This window comes from Henckelia pumila, chromosome 4, assembly GCF_033568475.1.
Source record: "Henckelia pumila isolate YLH828 chromosome 4, ASM3356847v2, whole genome shotgun sequence".
NCBI classification, from domain to species: domain Eukaryota; kingdom Viridiplantae; phylum Streptophyta; class Magnoliopsida; order Lamiales; family Gesneriaceae; genus Henckelia; species Henckelia pumila.
In genome coordinates, this window is record NC_133123.1 from 191,452,497 (window position 1) to 191,474,535 (window position 22,039).

A 22,039-nucleotide genomic window follows, 5' to 3' on the forward strand; every position below is an offset into this window, starting at 1 on the left:
AGTTAGAGGGCATTTCAACATCATTCGAGTACAAAACGAGCAAGAAAGGGCGGCCAAACAGGCGTCGCATCGCCCAGACTGGCGTCGCATCACACAGACTGGCGCTTACTACTAGGTGCTAGTAGATGCGAACCATTGGCGCCTAGGTGCCTGTTTTTGCCGCCTAAACACTAACGCGGAAGAAAATATTTTATTGTCTATTTTTGAGTTTTATTTGACTTGAAAACTTGTTATTGCTATCTTTTAAGTATTATAAACATGTAAACTCGAAAATTAGAACAAAGTATTGAATGATTATTGATTTCTATCAAAATTCTTTCTAGAATTTAATTGAAGCTTTTGCTTGTTCAAAAATCAAACTTATCAAAGTTTATACTTTTTGGCGTTTTTCGATTGATTATCATTGTGGATTGTCAAAAACTAGTTCCTTTAAAGGTTCCTTTGATTTCAATTATTTTATCGTTTTTATTTGTTACTATAGTTTAGGGGTGAATATCACAAATTTTGTTTGTTTCAAAGATTGGAAAAAAAAACACTTGGGTCTTTTGTTCATTGGATCGAGGGCAAGATTACGTCAAAATTTGTGTTTACTTTTCATGTCCAACAAGATTCATATCATTGTTAAAACATGTGAATGCATACACAAACCTAAATACATGAAACAAAGATATGCTTTTTATTTTTATCAAATTTTGCCTTTTTCCGTGGGAATACATCTCAGCTATGCACGAAATATGATTACAATTGGGGGAAAAAACAAAGACAACATCGTTCTGAAATTGAAATTTGACAACATAATAATCTAAAATCGCAAATAAAAAATATACACTATCACAAGAGCAATCCCTCGACCGAAATTACACAAGAAAAATCAATATTTCTTTTTGCAGAAACCAAGTCCCCAGAATCCTAGTTCAAAGTTAGATAAATCTACTCGGCATGCTGAAACATGCAGAGAGATATCAACGCTGCAACCGAGTCTGACCGGATCGGCGAATCCATACCCATGAAGATGGATGTAATTTCATAAGCATGTGTAGTAGGAGAATAAATTATGTTTTATTATAATGCCAGTATTCAAAATTTCTATGCAATAAACCAAGCGACAACAGACTACGTGATTGTAGTCACTGTAAAGTCTTGAAATGGCTTGTTAGACATGCGTGTGCTGCTCGATTTCAACCCCAAACTTCATCAAGACATTCTTCATTGGTGCAAAGAGTTTGGTGTGTCGTTCTTTGCATCCTTCTCATCAGCAGCCTCGCTCGGCAGATCGGGCCCTGAAGGGATCTTCCCTGGGTAATTAGTTGTAGAGGTATTTGATCCTGTCATTCTGCACCACATGAAAACATTTTAATACCGGAATATGAACTAAAAATGAAAAGATACAAGATTTTAGGATATGATGGAGTTTACCCTTTGTCCACAATGGTCATTGAACGAAGCTCGCAGTTCGCAAAACTGCAGTTACACGTAACCAGCAAGATTAGTTATGTAAGCAATACTCTGTGGAGAAAGATATTCATATATATTCCTTGCAAGAAGTTGCTTCTCTCCGTAAGGCAAAACTTTTAACACCCAAAGTCGGGTAATCCCGGTTCAGTCCTAAATGTTTGGACGCATTTCCGGTTTCATCCCAAATGTTTCCCAAAAGTTCCCGGTTCAGTCGTAAATATTTTTACGTTCTCGGTTTCATCCCAAATGTTCCCGGTTTGATCCTTCCGTCTACTCGTGATTAAAACTAACAGAATACATCACGTGTCATTCACACGTTATAAAAGCCCTAAAACCCCATATTGAAATCCCTGACTTCGTTTCACTTGTTTCATAGTTTTGTTTCTTTCTCAAAGAAGTCGAAATATCCCTGGTTACAGATGGCTCTGGCCTTCCGTCAAGCGTCAAGTTGGTTATTGGTGGTCCCTAGGAGACAACATTCAAGGACTGTGAGATGAAATCCGTTATTTGGAGAGGGAAAACACGATATTGATCAAAGGCTTGAAGAGACTCGATTTCGTGCAGAGAGAGCTACGAATGCAGTCGTCGATTGGTCAAATGAAGGAACTCTGAAGCTCGAGGAGGCCACGGGAATCTAACGAGGGTACGATGATCTTAAGGTTTGAAGTATAATCGTGAGGTACTCGGTGGACAAGAATGCCAAGAGCACTGCACAAGGGATTGAAAAACTCCGAAAAGATGGGAATTACATCGTTTATGCTTGTCTCGCCCCTCCACCATCCATGGTGTCCATCTATTACAAACCATCTATGGAGTTTGAATCCAGAAGACAGGTCGACGAAGAAATCATGAAGTCTTTGAATGATGACCATGTTCATGTGATAGCCATTTGCGGTGTAGGAAGAACCAGAAAGACAACCATGGCACATAGAATTGTATAGAACAAGTGAAACGAAAGTCAGAGATTTCATTCTGGGATTTTGGGGATTTTACAACGTGTGAATGGCACGTGATGTATTCTGTTAGTTTAACCCACGAAGAACCAAACTGGAAACTTTTGTGAAACATTTGGGACGAAATCGGAAACGTAAAAACATTTAGGACTGAACCGAGAACTTGTCCAAACATTTAGGACTGAACGTGATTTTCTCCCCCAAAGTCAGTGTTGCAAAACTAATAACTTTACAACAGAATTTTCTAGAACAAATGTTAACCACGTTTAAATGTCCTCCACGTTCACAACCACACATATTACGATTTAGAAATCTCATTTAGGGTATTTGAGCAAGGCACAAAATGACATCTAAACAATCTCCCAATATTACAGAACATCATTAAGACTAGTTAGAATACAGAATGTAACTCATGCATCTAACCAGAGAGTAGAACAAGGGTTTTATAAGAACTTACTGCGATGAAATTTCTTTCTTCACCAGAGGGTGGCATTCGTCACCAAAGGCAGTCAGTGTATGATACAAAAATCCACTGTGGGTAACCACGGCTATTTCCTTTTCTTTCCTAGTGGATAACCTATATATAATGACAATTAAAATCAAGACAAATGTTGGCGAACGAGTTACGCATTGACCAAAAGGTCTGATTTTATTCAACAAAATAAGAATCAAGTCACCATTTCATGAAGGTCATTCCTCTGGCTGCAACTTCTTCCTTTGTCTCTCTGACATCAGCTTTCCATAAAATATCTTCGTCACTCTCCACCTGCCGGAGGCAAAAAAATCAAGGCAGTGGATAGGATAAAATTATTTTAATCCTAGATCAGACCAAGTAGCCCATGCATCTCAGGCATGTCTATACACGTATATACAACAGCAGTTACATGACTTACCAGTGAGAAATCAACTGCCGGAAAAAGATATTCGTATTCACCAACACTTCTCCTCTTGTCACAAGGATGAACACCCTGCAAATAGATTTCCGAGGAAAAGAAGATCATCCAAACAGATTAAGAGTAAAAGCGCAAAGAACCCAAAATTAGGAAAAATGAGATATCTTCTAGGTGCATTAGGAAACAACAGAAAAGAGTAGAAGAGGGCAGAGATCCCAAAATCGGAGCCACAATAATGATAAAAACAAAAGTAACATGACTGTTTGTAAGAATCCAAAATCGGAGCCACAATAATGATAAAAACAAAAGTAACATGACTGTTTCTATGTTGGATATACCAGATGCTCTCGACAGAGTTCGAAAGCAACGATAGGTGGGCAATCAAGGCTTGAAATTGCATCGCGGTCACTATTTCCTGCATTTGCCACCATCAGTGGTACTATATCCATCCTATCAGTGTAACCATCACCACCAAACACACCAACAGCCGTTTGAATGGTCCTGCAATAACCTCAAAAACGGGCATGTAACACTATGTGAGTAATGTATTATCGAGAGCATCAGGAAAGCTATAATTCCCGCATGTGCATGCAGACAATGAGTGAATTGTACCAAAAATAAGTTTCTTTTCTGTTCTCACAATTGAAATATATCAGCTGGTCAAAAAATTATATTAATCCAACTTTCCTCATAGCTTATGTATTCAGCAACATAGTTTGCACAATGTTAGACGAGTTATTTTTTCTGAAAATTTTTAAATATCCAATTTACAAGCATTTAATAACCAAAAAACCATATTCAAAGTACCATACCGATCAGTAGTCAATTTTCATTATGTTTCTGTTAATAAGTCGTGTTCCTGTAGTAAACAGTTGAACATATTCTAACAGCTAAAAAAATACCTCAATTCTAAAAAAAGTATCCTTCAAAGGAAACACAAATATTTGAAGGAACAACAAGAGCATTCAGAATACTTGATACTCCAATCAGAAATATTAATGATATTTGAGTTAATAGGAACCTAGAGGATTCGATGAAATGTGGATTAGTGTTAACAGACATCCAATCGAGTGGACTGGAAAATAAAAAATGAACCATGTCAATATCACCCACACTCATGTCTCCCACGTCATTCCTAACTGAGTAAAGAAGCAAAGTGGTAAAGTTATACCAAATTTGCAAAGAATCAGGTGAAATTTATCACTCAAAAGGCAATATAAAGCACAAGGCCCAAAGATATGACAGAGAAGTGTGTAACATTCAATTCTGGCATCCCTCAACAATTAATATGAATATGCTCCGCATTTAATGTTTTGGGTACAAATGGGCTTATCCCATTCCAGAAATACCACCTTAGCAAAGGAGAAGTAACAACCAAATCAATTTTCTTGATAAGCCCACTCGCATGAACATGTTTACGCAGATTGTCAACCTGATACAAAAGCTAAAAGCCATCATACTTCACAGAATCGGCAATATTTATTCCAAGTAAAGAGTCAAGCAATGGTAATTTAAAAACTGCCATGCTGTTTTTCCAACCTGTCGCCAGCCCAGCTGAGTAAGATGTGCGTCAAAATATTCAGATGACATGTATGCTTTATAGTTCTTATCGCCTTCAACATTGTGGATTCCTTGAGCATGCCTCACCTAAATATATTGTTTAATAAGAACACACAATCCTCGAAATTTTGAGCAAAATCCAAGAGAGAAGACAACCTCGAGTGTCCTTCAAACCAAAGATGCAACATCTACAAATTTTCTATGAATGCAGCAAGAAATGTTCAGCGCATATGATACCAACCAGATGGATAGTTTTGCAGCGGTGCAGTGGAAACAAGCTTGGACAGCAACTACTATCCATTACTGCAATCGGACCAAATGAAAGTGTCGAAATTTTTTTGCGTGAGTAACATCTAATACGATACAGCAGACAATAAAGAACATAATATCAATACCAGAGGAATGGATACACGGTCCTCATTTACAGAAACTCGATGAATAATTCACAGGACAATCAGCTTAAGAGTGTTTTTGGATGCCAAACCTTTTAGCCAAAGTAAATTTAAAAAAAAAAGCATTCGTTTTTGTATTGTTCAAGTAAACAACCATTTGTTTAATCAACCACGCTGCATTCTACGATAGCCTAGATTTAACCTCGTGATAAGTGATTTCCACAGAGAGTAGAATTTTTTTTGCAAAATCTGTATAACATCTAATACGATACAGCAGACAATAAAGAACACAATATCAATACCAGAGGAATGGATACACGGTCCTCATTTACAGAAGCTCAATGAATAATTCACAGGACAATCAGCTTAAGAGTGTTTTTGGATGCCAAACCTTTTACCCAAAGTAAATTTTAAAAAAAGCATTCGTTTTTGTATTGTTCAAGTAAACAACCATTTGTTTAATCAACCACGCTGCCTTCTACGATAGCCTAGATTTAACCTCATGCTTTGTGATTTCCACAGAGAGTAGAATTTTTGCAAAATCTGTATAACTCTGAGGTTCACAAAAATATGGCGAACGACAAGTCACAATTGGCCACACTTTGACCAATACTTACAGACTGAAACAGAAGCAATCAACGTTTTTCTTGCGGCCAATCCAAATAACCTGAAATCAGTCCCTTGTACAGATTTAAAATGTAAATGCATAAAATTTCTCCAACTAAAATCCAATTCCTCTCGTGGGATTTAAAGAACCTATACAAATGATTAACTCACCAACACTAGAATGTACAATATAAACAACACACACAAACAAGAGTGAAGATTCCAGTTCCAGCGCAATCAGAACTCAATTCATTAAAACAAGGAAACATAATGCAATCAAGCGGCACACCAAAGAACCCAAAAAAAAAAAAAAATTCACAAAATCAAGAGAAAAAGAAAAAGAAAATCTAACACAACAAGTGCCGAAACAGTACACGATACTCCAAAGGCGAAATAGCTTCAATAACTTACCCACGAAAGACAGCTTCGATCGAGCAGCTAGAAATTGGAATCTGTAATGGCGATTGGAAGAGATTTTGGAGTGGGGATTTGATTGGAGCAAGTGGAAGGGATGGTCATGTGCTTTATTCCCAGAAGATGATTATTTAAATATTCATATTTATTAGTAAACTAGTATGTCACCCATGATGCGATGCACGGTATATAATTGTATGTGATCATAATTAGAATTCGTAGATTTTTATTAACTATTTAAAATAACATCTCAAGGTTCATTTTTTAAATGAGTCTCTTATATGGATTATCCATTAAAAAGTATTACATTTTATACCAAAATATTACTTATTATCATAAATATGGGTAGGATTGACCCGTCTCACGGATGAGACCGTCATGTTACACATTTAAAATTATCATTCTAATATAATTAATATTCAAAATTTAAATTTTATTATAAAAAATATTTATGTCATTTGAGATAAAACTCAACTGCAGTACCTCACATTTTTTTATTTCGCATTAATTTTTTTCTAATAATATTTTATGTTTTATATGTTAAGATATATCTTGATATTTATTTCATTAAATTTTTATTTTGACACAAATTTACTTTTGTTATTTTATCACATTTTTTTATGCATAAAAATATATGTATTTTTAATTGTAAACTATAAATTTGAATTTATGCATTCATATCTATCTATATTTTTTGAAATATTACATGACGTTCTTTCTTATATATATATTAATTTTTTGGAACATGTACCATGCATTTTAAAGTCTAAATTTATATGATGACTTCTGATATTTTGTGACCACACTTATTAGCACTTTCTATTTAAATTATTAATTACGTCATACTCGCATTCTATAAAATAATTTATATATACAGTTCAAAAAATTTTATATATATATATATATATATATATAGATATTTTGAGTGAGTAGATTAGTAATTCATAAAAATAAATTATAAATTAATTTTAAAAATCTATATTATTTTATTTTTCAAAATTTTACAAAACAAATATTTTTTAAAAATAAAATTTAAAATGATGACCAAAATAAATGATATATTATAATAAATATAAACACATAAATATAAAATTCTATTTTCAAGGAATTGATTAACATTTTATTTTTTAAAAAAATATTGATTTTGATTAACATTTAATTATGCATTTATTTGCTTTTTATTTTTAAATATTGATGTTAAAAATATAATATATATTTTTATAATTCATTTTAAAAAAAATTGTGAGTTTGAGAAAATTTGTTAATTTTTAAATATTTTTTTAGCAGAAGAATCCTTTGATTATTTAAATCATATTAAATTTTAAAATTTAATTATATGTTATTTAAACTCTATTACTATTATTTATATATATGTTTTAGCATACAAATCCTAGAATTATTTAACTTATATTATATTATGAAGTTTAATTTATATATTATTTAAACACTATTATTATTTTTTAAAAAAAAAATAAATAGTTTGAACATCTATACAAAATCCAATAAGACATTTATTTATTTTGTCTTGGAATATGTGTCAAATAGTTGTTAATAATTAATATTTTTCACGATAATTTATTATGTTCCTATCATTAATTATTATTATTTTTTTTGAGAGGATCTATCATTAATTATATTTCCATTTTTAGTATTGATTTTTTGGCGGAAAAATTGTTAGTTACTTTTTTTTGGAAAACTATTCTGTTTATATATATATATATATATATATATATATATATATATATATATATATACTAGTAAATATATGCACACGATGCGTGCATAGAAATTACATTTTTGTGGTATATAACAAACTTTTATATATGAAATATAATAAGAATTGAGTAATTTTAGATTTAATGTTATGTTTTTTTGTGATTAATTTTTTTAAAAAAATAATTATGATAGTTATGGGTAAGAGTATTTTGGAGACAAAATATGGTATGACATAACATACCAAAAGTAGTTACTATGTAGGTCTTAAACTTAATAATATAGATATATATATATATATAGATAATAATAAATTTAATAATAATAATAATAATAAAATATTGAATGAAAAATACAGTAAGATAACCAGAATAACCTCATTCTAACTTATTACAAACAAAAAATCTTAATATTAATTATGACATAAAGTTTTAATAGTAATTGGATTTAACTCAAAAAAATACTCCAAATAATCAATTATACAAACATTAAATACATGCATGAAATCACGGATATTTATTGAGTTTTGTTGAGTGCACGACACTCATAAATCATTACATCCACAAATATTTTTTTTAACAAAAGTATTCTCATAGTTAAAAAAAAAAAAAACAAAACAAAAAAAATCTATTCTCGTAAAACTTTAAAAAGCCCACCATCCTTAAAATTTAGAAGATAAAATAAATTGTATCATGAATAAAAATATGTTTAATTTACATAAATAATTATTATATAAAAAATATAATCTAAATACATGACAATAATTTCACTCAAGTAAAATGATTGGTGGTTTGTAACGTGATTATTATCTAATGAATTGACACAACGTACCAACCCCGTCACATCTCTTATTTATTTCGGTCGGTGCTTTGATTTGTGGTTAGCCACGTTTATATTATAATAATATTTTGCTGCTTTTGTTTTTTTAACATAAAAAATAAATAATAAATTGTAAAATTAAAAAATAATAAAAATATAACGTTTTTCTAAACAAATACTCACAAAAAATATATAAATCTTATAAAGTGAGTGTCATTTTTATAAATAAAATAATATCAAATGGAACAAAGTGAGTTTTTAATGGCTAGAAAAGAGGAAACCGTATAAAATGATTGTTTTGCCCAATAATTTTGGTTTTATTGAAAATTAAGTTAGGAGATAATGGTAATTTCAAATCAAGTTTCACCAATTAATTGAAAGTTTTTTAATTAAAAGGTCTCTACTTTAATAAGATAGTAAGATAGTAAGATAATAATAATAATAATAATAATAATAATAATAAACGGCTCGTAAATAAATTTGTAAAAACTTATAAATGGTTTTAGCATCTTACATGTTATATTTTATTTTTAAAAATAAGTTATTGAAATATTTAGATAGATTTATTTTAATTGATTTAAAGACGTTAACGTATTAGGTCACTACAACAAATTCGGTGTTTAGAGACGAATTTTAGGGTAATAAACCGTTGCTAAATTCAAAATAGCGACGATTTAGGGACGAATATGTAAGTCGTCACTATTTTCATCGTCGTTAGGTTTAACGACGAATTAAAAAATAAACGTCGGTATTAGAGACTAGCTTCATATATAATGTCGTCGCTATTAACGACGATCTTCATAAACAAATTCGTCGTTATTAGCAACGATCTTCGTAAACAAATTCGTCGCTATTAGCGACGATCGTCATATATAATGTCGTCGCTATTAGCGACGCTTAGTAAGTCAAGTTGTCGCTAATAGCGACTTGTACGATTTTCATTTCGTCGCGATTAGCGACGTTTATTTTAGCAAGTTGTCGCTAATTGCGACAAGTTGAATTGAATGTCGTCGCTAAATAGCGACGTATATAAATTTTTTTTCGTCGCTATCAACGACGAATTTGTTTAAAAGATTTTCGCAATTAGCGATGAATATTTTATTTTTACCGTCGTTATTTGCGACGACATTTACTGGATTTCGTCGCTATCAACGACGAATTTGTTTAAAATATTGTCGCAACTAGCGACGAATATTTTATTTTTACCGTCGTTATTTGCGAAGACATTTACTGGATTTCGTCGCTAATACAGAGACGAAATTTTAGTAACTAGTCGCTAAATATTTTACAAATATATTTCAAATTGGCCCCTATTTTTTTTTTCTATGACGTTATTTTGTATTTATATTGTTGTTGTTGCTATTAGTTAAATATATATATACTCCTCATCCACACATTAAAATAACGAAAACATACAAATTAGTTAGATACTACAAGTTTCAGTGTTTTTCCACATAAGTTGCTACAAATTAACAGACAACAATTTTTTCCATGCAAGTTACTAAGGGTGATCACAGTGCGGTTTGGCGATTTTTCATAAGAAATTCAAACCGAATTGCCAATTGCGGTTCGGTTATATTTTATTTTTTTGTTGCGATTTTATATGTAAAATCATTTTTGCGGTTTTCGGCGGTTTTAAGCGGTTGTGGTCGGTTCGCGGTTTTTTTAATGATAGGTAAAATGGAAAAAAAATAAAAATATTCAAATTATTAGAATAATGAATGAAAACTATAATAAACAAAATAAAAATAAATAAAATAACAATCAAGCAACAAAATAAAGTTAATCAACTATAATAATATGTTTAGGCAATGTTGATGATTAATATTTGTATAGAGAAATAGTAAATAGATTATGAAGAGAGAAAGAGGGAAATTTTTTTTGAAGAAGAATTGGGAGAGAAGAGAATGGAGACGTCATATGAATCTATTGTGTATAATGTATCTACAATGTGCTATAAAGTATAAATATAACCCTAGCTAAATACCACTATACACGGCGGTGCGATGTGGGACGGTTTGAGCCAAAAATTATACCCGAACCATGGCGGTGGGGCGGTTTTTATTTTTTAAAAAAATCGTGGTTATTTCAAAAAATGAGATACGATGGTGCGGAGCGATGCGGAGTGGTCAGTTCGGGCGGTTTTTAAAAAAATGTGATCACCCCTACAAGTTACACACCAAAATATTTGTTTAATTGTTTTTCAAACCCTGAAACTTATATATACTAAGGGACTTCAGATATAATAATGGATCAGATACTAAGGGGGCTGGGTCTCGTCATCATCCTCGGCGTCATCTTCATGGCCATACACCAAGTAGTCTTCGTCATCTTCGTCATCCTCATGATTTTCATACGTGCCAGACAAATGATTAGTGTTGTCACTATTAGCAACGGAACATACACGTTCGTCGCTAATACTGATATGTACACTGTTAACGACGCCCTGTGTTGTTGAACTTCGTACTAAATAGCGACGAAATCATCGATTGTGATCGTCGCCTTCAGTATTAGCGATGCTTATTGTAATTTTAGTTGCTAATACCAGCGACTAATCTTAAAAAATTTCGTTAAATATACACAAGTTGTAATTAACAACGTTCTACTTATGGTTAGTCGCTAATAGCGACGTTTTTGTAATATTCGTCGCTAAAATTAGGAACAAATTTTAATAATGCGTCGCTAAACATCGTGGTTTTTTTGTAGTGGGTATTATAATATTTTTTATCGCCAAAATTACTAAACATGATACTACGTGGATAATATAAGTATATATATATATATATATGCGAAAATAGTTTTAAAATTTACCGTAAATGTTAACACCTATATTAAAAAATTAAAATATTTCATGTTTTAATTTTTAAAAAATTGATGTTCGATGAATTTTTTTTATTAATGTTATAATTAATATATTCAATTAAAACTTATTGTTAAAATTTAATAATAATACCTTGACACTTTTTTGTTTTGTAAATATAAATATTAAGAAAACAATAGAATGAATTATTTTTAATTCTATAAATAAAAAATAAATAATAAAAAGTGATAGAGATGGAGATGGAGATTGTAATTTGTTCGGCTAAATTTTGTAAAAAAAAAATGGGTGGACATAATTGTTATTTATGAAAATTAATTCATGTAAAACGCATTTTAGGATGTGTAACTAAATATATTTATATCATATGTTGCATACTTGTATTCTATTTTTATTTTTAAGTTTTTGATTTTTTAAAGAAAATATTATAACGTGTTGTGAATCAATAATTTATTAATCACAAGATGATGTATATATACAACAAGTATTGAAGATTAGCCTAGATAAGCTCCTAATATAAACACAAATATACAAGGATAAAATCTGAACAAATCACTAAGAATATCACGAAGGATATCTGTAGAGATTATCCTAACAGGCTCCCTCAAGATGGAGATTCTGGAGAAACACCAATCTTGAAAATTAAGCGGCGAAGGCGGGAAATGAAGATTTTGGAGGAAGACATATCAAGAAATATGTAGGCACTTTGAGTTAGAGAGTAGCCAAGGAAGATACAGTGTAGTAACCCGGACTTCATTTTAAGATAATGATATGTTAAACATGATTAAGGGTTGGTAATTAACCAATTTCAGGGCTTAATCAGACTTCAAAATTACCAGATGGATCACTACATATAAAGGTAGTAGCCAAGTTCCACTTTCCGTGCTATGATATGTCATATAATTTTAAAAGTGGCAAAACATGATTAAGGAGTCCTTATTTGGTAAAAATAAGTGGAAAATCAGCTCCGGAACGTTCGAAAATGGTAGGAAGGGTCCCGGGGGTCTCGGACAGTTCGGAGGCACCGAAATGAGTTCGGACCATCCGAACTCAAAGACCATGTTCGGACCATCCGAACCTGGGTTCGGACGATCCGAACCCAGCACTTAGGAGGCTCCGAACTCTGACGGATTTTTGGCTATAAATAGGGCTCTTCGGAGTCATAATTTGAAATACGAATTCCCGAGGTTCCTTCTTCAGTTATATAGTGTGAGTTATACACTTGAGGGCCCTATCGGTTATAATAGAGGTTCTGAAATAACCAAGGAGTGGTTATAGTCATCCGGGACTAGCGACTCCAAAGGGCTATCTACGGACGAAGGTATGGTTCGGGAATCTATTTAAGTTTTGGGAGTACATATTAGCTTAGTTAAGGCTTATAGAATTTATGTAGTGATACGGTGAACTTTTGAATATAGGCTTGGAACCTAGGATCCTACTATACTTGAACTAGCCTAGAGGTACGTACACATTGACTGAGATTGCCAGCGAGTATACATGTTTATATGTTGTATTTATTTGGCATTATTATATGGAATGAGATATGATTTACCGTTTTCTTTATTCATATGTCATGTGCATATACACGTTAAGCCTATACCTTGTTATACCTGACTATAGAGCCGCTTAGCTCTATATTCGATAGTCTGTCACTGAGAGTACCGCGACGGTGGGGACATTTATGTCTGACTAATCTGGTATACTTGATGAGTGTGGTTGCACCCAGAGGTTGATCCGTGCGGTGGCAGCACTCATGTGGCGCCTGTACTGAGCATGACTTTTCAGATGACTCTTTACCAGTTATCATGTTGCATGCATCATATTTATATGTGTACTCATGTTTATGTACTGGGCATTAGCGCTCACGTCCTAGTTGTTATCTTGGACACCCTATTCCATGGGGCAGGTCGCAGGATGGACGGAGCTGGTGGTTCAAGGCAGGATTAGGGAGCAGGCCTTGAGAAGTTAGTTATACAACAGGATTCGATATAGCTGTATAATGTTTACTTTTAAGTATTTCGATATGATTGTATCACTACTGATGAATAATCTTGACACTTTTATACTAAGCTGATATGTAATTTATGGTTATGTTTCCGCACGTTTTACTCTGTTAAGTTATTTTGCTGTATTAAGTTTAATGCATGCTATTAGTTACCAGTTAGTAGGTGATATCATGCAGGGTCACTATATTTTTGGTATCAGAGCATGCTCAGATTTTGGGATTAGTACTTGGGATTTAGAATTAGTTTTGAGTAATTCTTGCGCATTTGGGATTTTAATGTGCAATTCTTTTCAGGATATGGCTGACGAGAGTCACGGTAGTGTTGGCCAGGGAGGTGGTCATCATCATCGTCATCACCGCCATCATGATGATCAACATCGTCATCATGAGGGTAGACGTCGCTACTCTATCAATAAATTCATGCAAGTAGGACCGAAATCTTTGGTGGGAGGCGAGAATCCTGAACAAGCAAGAAGTTGGATGTCTAAACTCGAGAGTACTTTTCGTGCTTTCGATTGTACTGAGGATCAAAAATTGGAAGTTCTAGAATTTGTTCTAGAGGATCGAGCACGTTTTTGGTGGGATGCCAAAGCTGCTCAGGTACATACTGAGAGAGGACAGGTGACTTGGGGAGATTTCTGTCAGCAGTTCCAGAAACTGTATTTTCCTCCAGCTGTTTGCCAAGCACGATCAATGGAGTTGCTTACTCTGAGGCAAAGATCAATGACTATTGATCAATATTAGTAATGATTTCTTGATCTGCTACCTTTCAGTCCTCATATTAATGAGAGTGATGCATCGAAGTATGATCTCTTTCTACAAGGCCTGAACCAAGATATCTACTCATAGGTTGTTGTCTGTGAAGACCCAGTATCTTATGAGACTTTGGTGAACCGTTGCCGTCTTGTGGAGACCAGCAACAGGCGTGCACAGTTGTTGATGCCAGCACAGCTTAGTGGATCATTTGAGCCTAGAGCTCAATCTGTTGTGCAATCTGGACCTACGTCTTCTTCTACTCCTACTACTTCATCTTGATCTTGCGGTTCACGAGGTATGTTCCATTTTGGGAAGAAGAAGAAGAAGGAGGAGTTTTGTAGTCACTGTGGAGGGAAGCATCCTGCAGCTTCATGTCGGAGAGCTACTGGTGCTTGTTATATTTGCGGTCAGCAGGGACATCTGTGGAGAGATTGTCCTCAGCGCATGGGTTATGCTAGTGGATCGGGATCACAGGTTGGATCTTAGGCTTCTACTTTTCCACGACAGCAGCTAGCACCACAGAGTTCTTTTGGTTACCGTCCCCAGACTCAAGGGCAGGTATTTGCTCTGTCTCAAGAATAGGCTACTGAGGGAAGCGATCGCATGTTGGCAGGTACTTTTTTGTTATGTGGTATTTCTGCACTTGTTTTAATTGATACTGGAGCATCGCATTCCTTTATTTCTAGTCGTTTTGTTAAGAGACATAGATTACCTTATGTATCATTAGATATGGATTTAGTTGTATCTACTCCGCTGGAGCAGGAGATAGTAACTAAGCATCTAGTGATGGGTTGCCTTCTAGAGTTTGAGGTTAATGTATTGTCAGCTAATTTGATGATATTAGCGATGGAAAATTTTGACTGTATTTTGGGAATAGATATGCTGACTTTGTATCATGCTACTATGGATTGTTATCAGCGTCTGGTACAGTTTCATCCTGCTGAGGGTGATAGCTGGTATTTTTATGGTGAGGGTGCGCGACCTCCGATGCCACTTGTTTCGGCTCTGAAGGAATGTCATATCATTGAGTCAGGTGGGGAGGGCTACCTTATCTATGCAGTTGATATGTCCATGAGTAGTATGGGTATTGATCAGTTACCGGTAGTCAGTGAGTTTCCTGATGTATTCCCTGATGAGATTCCTGGTTTTCCTCCGGTGCGAGAGGTTGAATTTGGTATTGATTTAGTACCAGGAACTACGCCTATATCCCGAGCGCCTTATCGTCTAGCACCTTCAGAGATGAGGGAATTGAAACAGCAGTTACAGGATCTGCTTGATAAGGGATATATTCGTCCGAGTGTTTCTCCGTGGGGAGCACCTATTTTGTTCGTCAAGAAGAAAGATGGATCGATGCGATTGTGTATTGATTACAGGCAGTTGAATCGTGTCACCATCACGAATAAGTATTCTTTTCCGTGGATTGATGATTTGTTCGATCAACTACAGGGTACTTCTGTTTACTCCAAGATAGATATGAGATCTGGATACCACCAGATGCGGGTACGAGACTCAGATATATCTACGACTGCTTTCAGGACCAGATACGGGCATTATGAATTTCTGGTGATGCCATTCGGTTTGACGAATGCACCGGCAGTATTTATGAATCTGATGAATCAGGTATTTCGAGAATATCTGGATAGATTTGTCATCATCTTCATTGATGATATTCTTGTCTATTCTCATGACAAGGATGAGCATGCACATCATTTGAGGATTGTTTTACAGACGTTACGAGATAAGCAGCTGTATGCGAAATTGAGCAAGTGTGAATTCTAGTTTGATCGGGTAGTGTTTCTCGGTCATGTGATTTCTAATGAAGGGATATCTGTTGATCCTAGTAAGATAGAGGCAGTGCTGAACTGGTCTCATCCGACGACGGTTGCTGAGATTCATAGTTTCTTGGGTCTATCTGGATATTACTATAGGTTCATCGAGAATTTTGCACAGTTGGCCAGACCTTTGACACAGCTTACACGGAAAGATGTTGCCTTCATATGGTCCTCGGATTGTGAGGAGTCATTTCACGAGCTGCGTGGACGTCTTACTACTGCACCTGTGCTAGCTCTACCTTCTAGATCAGGAGGTTTTGTTGTCTATACTGATGCCTCTGGTCAGGGTTTAGGATGTGTTCTGACACAACATGGACAAGTTATTGCCTATGCTTCTTGACAGTTGAAGACGCATGAGAGTAATCCAGTACATGATCTTGAGTTAGCCGCCATTGTATTTGCATTCAAGATCTGGAGGCATTATCTTTATGGCGAGAAATTTGAGATATTCACGGATCACAAGAGTTTGAAGTATTTATTCACTCAGGCGGAGTTGAATATGCGACAGAGACGCTGGATGGATCTTCTGAAGGATTATGATTTTGAAATAAAATATCATCCAGGTTCTGTTAATCTTACTGCTGATGCCTTGAGTCGGTAGGTGAGACTTTCTGCACTTCAGACTAGTGAAGTATCTCATATGATTCAAGAGTGCTGTTCATTGAGTTTTACGCTCAAGCACAAGAAAGGGAGAAATGGGATTTGGTTGTATACTATTTTGTCTGAGCCAGCATTGTATTCTCGGATCAGAGATGCTCAGATATCTGATGTTAAGACTCAGCGTTTGGCACGTTTAGCCAATGGAGTTAATACATCTGGATTTCATTTTCAGGCAGATGGGTTATTGTGCTTATCTAATCGAGTGGTTGTACCTAATGTTGCAGAGCTCAGGAACGATATTCTATCTCAAGCTCATAGGAGTCGATTATCAGTTCATCCTGGAAGCATGAAAATGTATAAAGACTTGCGAACTAGATTTTTGTGGAAAGGGATGAAGCGGAGTGTGTATCAATTTTTTTCAAGATGTTTGGTCTGTCAACAGGTCAAGGCTGAACACCGACGACCAGGTGGATTATTGTAGAATCTTGAGATTCCCGAATGGAAGTGGGAGCACGTAACTATGGATTTTGTTACCCACTTACCTATGACTTCACGTCAGTGTGATGCTATCTGGGTCGTTGTTGACCGTTTGACGAAATCAGCACACTTTATTCCTTTTAACCGGGAGTATTCTTATGATCGCATGACACGTTTATATATCCAGGAGATAGTGCGATTTCATGGGATTCCAGTGAGCATAGTCAGTGATAGAGACCCGCGATTTACCTCACGTTTCTGGGGTAGTTTTCAGGAGGCGTTGGGTACCACTCTGAGTTTGAGCACTGCATATCATCCGGAGACTGACGGGCAGTCAGAGCGGACGATTCGTACTTTGGAGGATATGCTACGTTCTTCTGTCATGGATTTTGGCTTATCTTGGCAGAATCAGTTACCTTTGATCGAATTTGCCTACAATAACAGTTATCATCGTAGTATTGATATGGCACCTTTCGAGGCATTGTACGGTCGACGGTGTCGTACTCCGTTATTCTGGGATGAAGTCGGGGAACGACAAGTCGAGGGTCCTGAATTGGTGCAGCAGATTGTAGACAAGGTAGATTTGATCAAGCATAGGATCAAAGTTGCTCAAGATAGACAAACCAGTTATGCTAATATTCGTCACAGGCCACTTCAGTTTGAGCCTGGTGAATATGTGTTTCTTCGAGTATCAACTTTCAGGAAGGTGATGAGATTCGGCGTGAAAGGCAAGTTGTCTCCTCGTTTTTGGACCTTTCCAGATACTGGAAAAGATCGGAGATGTTGCATATCATTTGGCGTTACCGTCAAATCTTTCCAGTATACATAATGTTTTTCATGTGTCGTTACTTCGACAGTATATAGCTGATGAATCTCATGTGATTCAGTCTACTGATATTCAGCTAGAGCCAGATCTGTCTTTTGTTGAACGACCAATCCGTATCTTAGACAGAAAGGAGAAAGTTCTTCGGAACAAGACTATACCACTTGTAATGGTACAGTGGCAGCGCCGAGGCGTTGAAGAAGAAACTTGGGAAACTGAGAGTCGTATGCAAGCAGAATATCCTGAGTTGTTTGCTTTGTATTTTTGATTACCATGTAGTTGTAATTACAGTTGTTGTAATAAAACATGGTTTTTTGTTTCATATTGTTATCTTAATTTGTCTTTAGATTTTATTTCGCGGATGAAATATCTAAAGGTGGGGAGAATGTAGTTCCCGAACTTTATTTTAAGATAATGATATGTTAAACATGATTAAGGGTTGGTAATTAACCAATTTCAAGGCTTAATCAGACTTCAAAATTACCAGATGGATCGCTACATATAAAGGTAGTATCCAAGTTCCACTTTCCATGCTATGATATGTCATATAATTTTAAAAGTGGCAAAACATGATTAAGGAGTCCTTATTTGGTAAAAATAAGTGGAAAATCAGCTCCGAAACGTCCGAAAATGGTAGGAAGGGTCCCGGGGGTCTCGGACAGTTCGGAGGCACCGAAATGAGTTCGGACCATCCGAACTCAAATACCAAGTTCGGACCATCCGAACCCAGCACTTAGGAGGCTCCGAACCCAGTTCGGAGGCTCCGAACTCCGACGGATTTTTGGCTATAAATAGGGCTTTTCGGAGTCATAATTTGAAATACGAATTCCCGAGGTTCCTTCTTCAGTTATATAGTGTGAGTTATACACTTGAGGGCCCTATCGGTTATAATAGAGGTTCTGAAATAACCAAGGAGTGGTTATAGTCATCCGAGACTAGCGACTCCAAAGGGCTATCTACGAACGAAGGTATGGTTTGGGAATCTATTTAAGTTTTGGGAGTACTTATTAGCTTAGTTAAGACTTATAGAATTTATGTAGTGATACGGTGAACTTTTGAATATAGGCTTGGAACTTAGGATCCTACTATACTTGAACTAGCCTAGAGGTACATACACATTGACTGAGATTGCCAGCGAGTATACATGTTTATATGTTGCATTTATTTGGCATTATTATATGGAATGAGATATGATTTACCGTTTTCTTTATTCATATGTCATGTGCATATACACGTTGAGCCTATACCTTGTTATACCTGACTATAGAGCCGCTCAGCTCTATATTAGATAGTCTGTCACTGAGAGTACCGCGACGGCGGGGACATTTATGTCTGACTACTCTGGTGTACTTGACGAGTGTGGTTGCACCCAGAGGTTGATCCGTGCGGTGGCAGCACTCATGTGGCGCCTGTACTGAACATGACTTTTCAGATGACCCTTTACCAGTCATCATGTTGCATGCATCATATTTATACGTGTACTCATGTTTATGTACTGGGCGTTAGTGCTCACGTCCTAGTTGTTATCTTGGAAACCCTATTCCATGGGGCAGGTCGCAGGATGGACGGAGCTGGTGGTTCAAGGCAGGATTAGGGAGCAGGCCTTGAGAAGTTAGTTATACAGCAGGATTCGATAGAGCTGTATAGTGTTTACTTTTAAGTATTTCGATATGGTTGTATCACTACTGATGAATAAGCTTGACACTTTTATACTAAGCTGATATGTAATTTATGGTTATGTTTCCGCACGTTTTACTCTGTTAAGTTATTTTGCTGTATTATGTTTAATGCATGCTATTAGTTGCCAGTTAGTAGGTGTTACTATGCAGGGTCACTACATACAGGCTGAGGAGCGAGGATCAAGTTTATGAGTTGTGTAAGGACGTAACCACGAATAACATAAGCATCCAAAAACCCAGAGCTTCTGAAGGTTAGGGGGCCGATGGAAGTGTTTTTCGAAGGAGGAGAGCATTGAGAGATTTGCTTTGGGCATGCGATTTATAAGGTAAGTGGCAGTGGAAAAGGCATAGGGCCATAAAGATGGGGGCATGAACGCCTTATGGAGGAGAGTGAGACCAGTTTCAACAATGTGCCGGTGACGACGTTCAGCATAACCATTATGTTCAGGGGTGTGAGGTGGAGTGGTAAGATGAGATATGCCAGATTGAGAGAGAAGATGTTTGAGAGCAAGAAATTCACCACCATTATCCGTGTAAAGAGTGTTGATCTTCTTTTGAAAGTGATTTTCAACAAGATTTTTATATGTGGTGAACACAGATAATACATCTGATTTTCTTTGTAGGGGATAAAACGAAATGTATTTAGAGAATGATCAACAAAAATTAAATAATATTTTCATTCATGATCCGAGATGATCGGTGAGGTCCAAACATCAGAAAAAATTAAATCAAGAGGCGAAGATGAAGTAAGAGTAGATGTAAAGAAGGGAAGTTTATGGCTTTTATTAATATGACAAGAATTACAATGAAAAATTGAATTTGAAGAATGCGAAAGTGAAAAAACACTAGAGAAAACTAAATGTCGGACAATATCAGGAGATGGGTGACCTAGACGAGAGTGCCAAAGGGTCAATGACCTAGTGGTGGACGTGTAGGCTGATGACGACGTAGAGGAAGAAGGGGACAAAGGCCAAGTGTAGATCCCATCCTTGTATGGCCCCGTGAGGAGAGTGGCCCCCGTGCATAGATCCTTCGCCTGAAAAGAGGAAGGAGAAAAAACAACAGACACATCATTAGTGCAACAAAGTTGAGAAACAGAAAGAAGATTTTTGCACATGGAAGGAACACATAAAGCATTTGGTAGAACAAAAGACGTAGGAGATGTGGGAAAGGTCAGAGTGCCAATATGCGAGATAGACAAACCAGTGTCATTTCCAACCACAATGGAATCCAATCCATGATATGGAGAGTGAAGAGACAAATTGGCTAGGTTAGTGGTGACATGATATGAAGCACCAGTATCCAGTAGCCACTCAGCGGGAGCAGGAGTAGTCATAGGAAAGGAGGCGGTATGGGCCTGTGGGGCGGTGTTTGGTGGTCGGGATGCTGGAGGGTGGTTTGGAGTCCACTGATATGAGGGGCAACGCTTGGAAGAGTGCCCAGTTTTGCCACAAAGCTGACAACGCCCAAGGTAAGACCACGGGGTGGATGATGGTGCTGGCGGCCGTTACTGTGAGGGATGATGAAAGCGTGGATCACGTCCACGCGATGCACCAGATGGAAGAGATGACCCAACAGGGGAGCCGTGCTGATATGGATGGCCAGTGCAGGAGGAAGTGAAGATGGTGGCAGTCACGGGTGATGGAGGCACATCAACCGCAAGTTGTGCTTCAAAGGTGATGAGTTTTTCAAGCAGTTCATCAAAAGAAATCGGCGTATCATGGGCTTGAATAGCATGAGAAATTTCTTTGTATGTATCATCAAGGCCTTGGAGAACCTTGAGAGTGAGATCTTCGGAATCCACAGTAACGCCCATAAGAGCAAGAGCGTCAACATTGACCTTGATGTCGTGCATAAAGTCAGTGATGGATTTGGAACCTTTGACAGGGTGAGAGATTTGAGCTTTGAGTTGCAAGATACGACCCCGGTTAGGAGAAGCATATGTTTTTGCCAACGTAGTCCATGCATCACGAGATGTGGTGGACGCAATGATGAACGAAATCAAAGTGGGTGAAAGTGAACCGATGATAGCGTTGAGAAGCAGCTGATCTTGACAGACCCAGAAAGAGTGAGCAGGGTTGGCAGTGGTGCCGGTAGCCGTCGTGAGAGTGGCAGGAGGGCACATGTGTGTGCCATCAACATAGCCGAGCAGGTCATAACCAATAAGAAGAGAGTTGAACTGAAGCTTCCATGTAGGGTAGTTTGTAGATGTAAGCTTGAGAGGAGCTTGGGCTGCCACATTAA

At 36.2% G+C, this 22,039-nt stretch overlaps 1 protein-coding gene across 4 annotated transcripts; it reads right to left on the minus strand.

Moving 5' to 3' along the window:
• Nucleotides 1–699: 699 nt before the first annotated feature.
• On the minus strand, nt 700–6,384 carry LOC140894722 (phosphoglycerate mutase-like protein 1). Of its 4 annotated transcripts, none has more exons than XM_073303314.1 (10): nt 6,271–6,373; nt 5,103–5,214; nt 4,841–4,948; nt 4,654–4,733; nt 3,640–3,802; nt 3,302–3,376; nt 3,086–3,174; nt 2,866–2,985; nt 1,417–1,461; nt 700–1,333 (listed from the first exon to the last, which is right to left on the minus strand). In XM_073303314.1, exons 2-10 carry the CDS (start codon nt 5,160–5,162, stop codon nt 1,207–1,209), a joined length of 867 nt encoding a protein of 288 aa, XP_073159415.1. In that variant the 5' UTR covers nt 5,163–5,214; nt 6,271–6,373; the 3' UTR covers nt 700–1,206. The 4 variants fall into 4 exon arrangements, with proteins under 4 accessions (XP_073159415.1, XP_073159414.1, XP_073159417.1 ...); XM_073303313.1 differs by having other exon boundaries at nt 701–1,333; nt 5,103–5,164; nt 6,271–6,384; XM_073303316.1 differs by lacking the exon at nt 5,103–5,214 and having other exon boundaries at nt 701–1,333; nt 6,271–6,381.
• Between the last annotated feature and the right edge of the window lie 15,655 nt (nt 6,385–22,039).

Excerpts from the sequence above, each read along its gene's own strand:
- LOC140894722 (XM_073303314.1), bottom strand. The coding sequence starts at position 5,162 with ATGGATAGTAGTTGCTGTCCAAGCTTGTTTCCACTGCACCGCTGCAAA. Across the intron at positions 4,734-4,840 it reads CTCAGCTGGGCTGGCGACAG|GTTGACAATCTGCGTAAACA; the intron begins GTTGGAAAAACA and ends CTTTTGTATCAG. Across the intron at positions 2,986-3,085 it reads GGAATGACCTTCATGAAATG|GTTATCCACTAGGAAAGAAA; the intron begins GTGACTTGATTC and ends CATTATATATAG.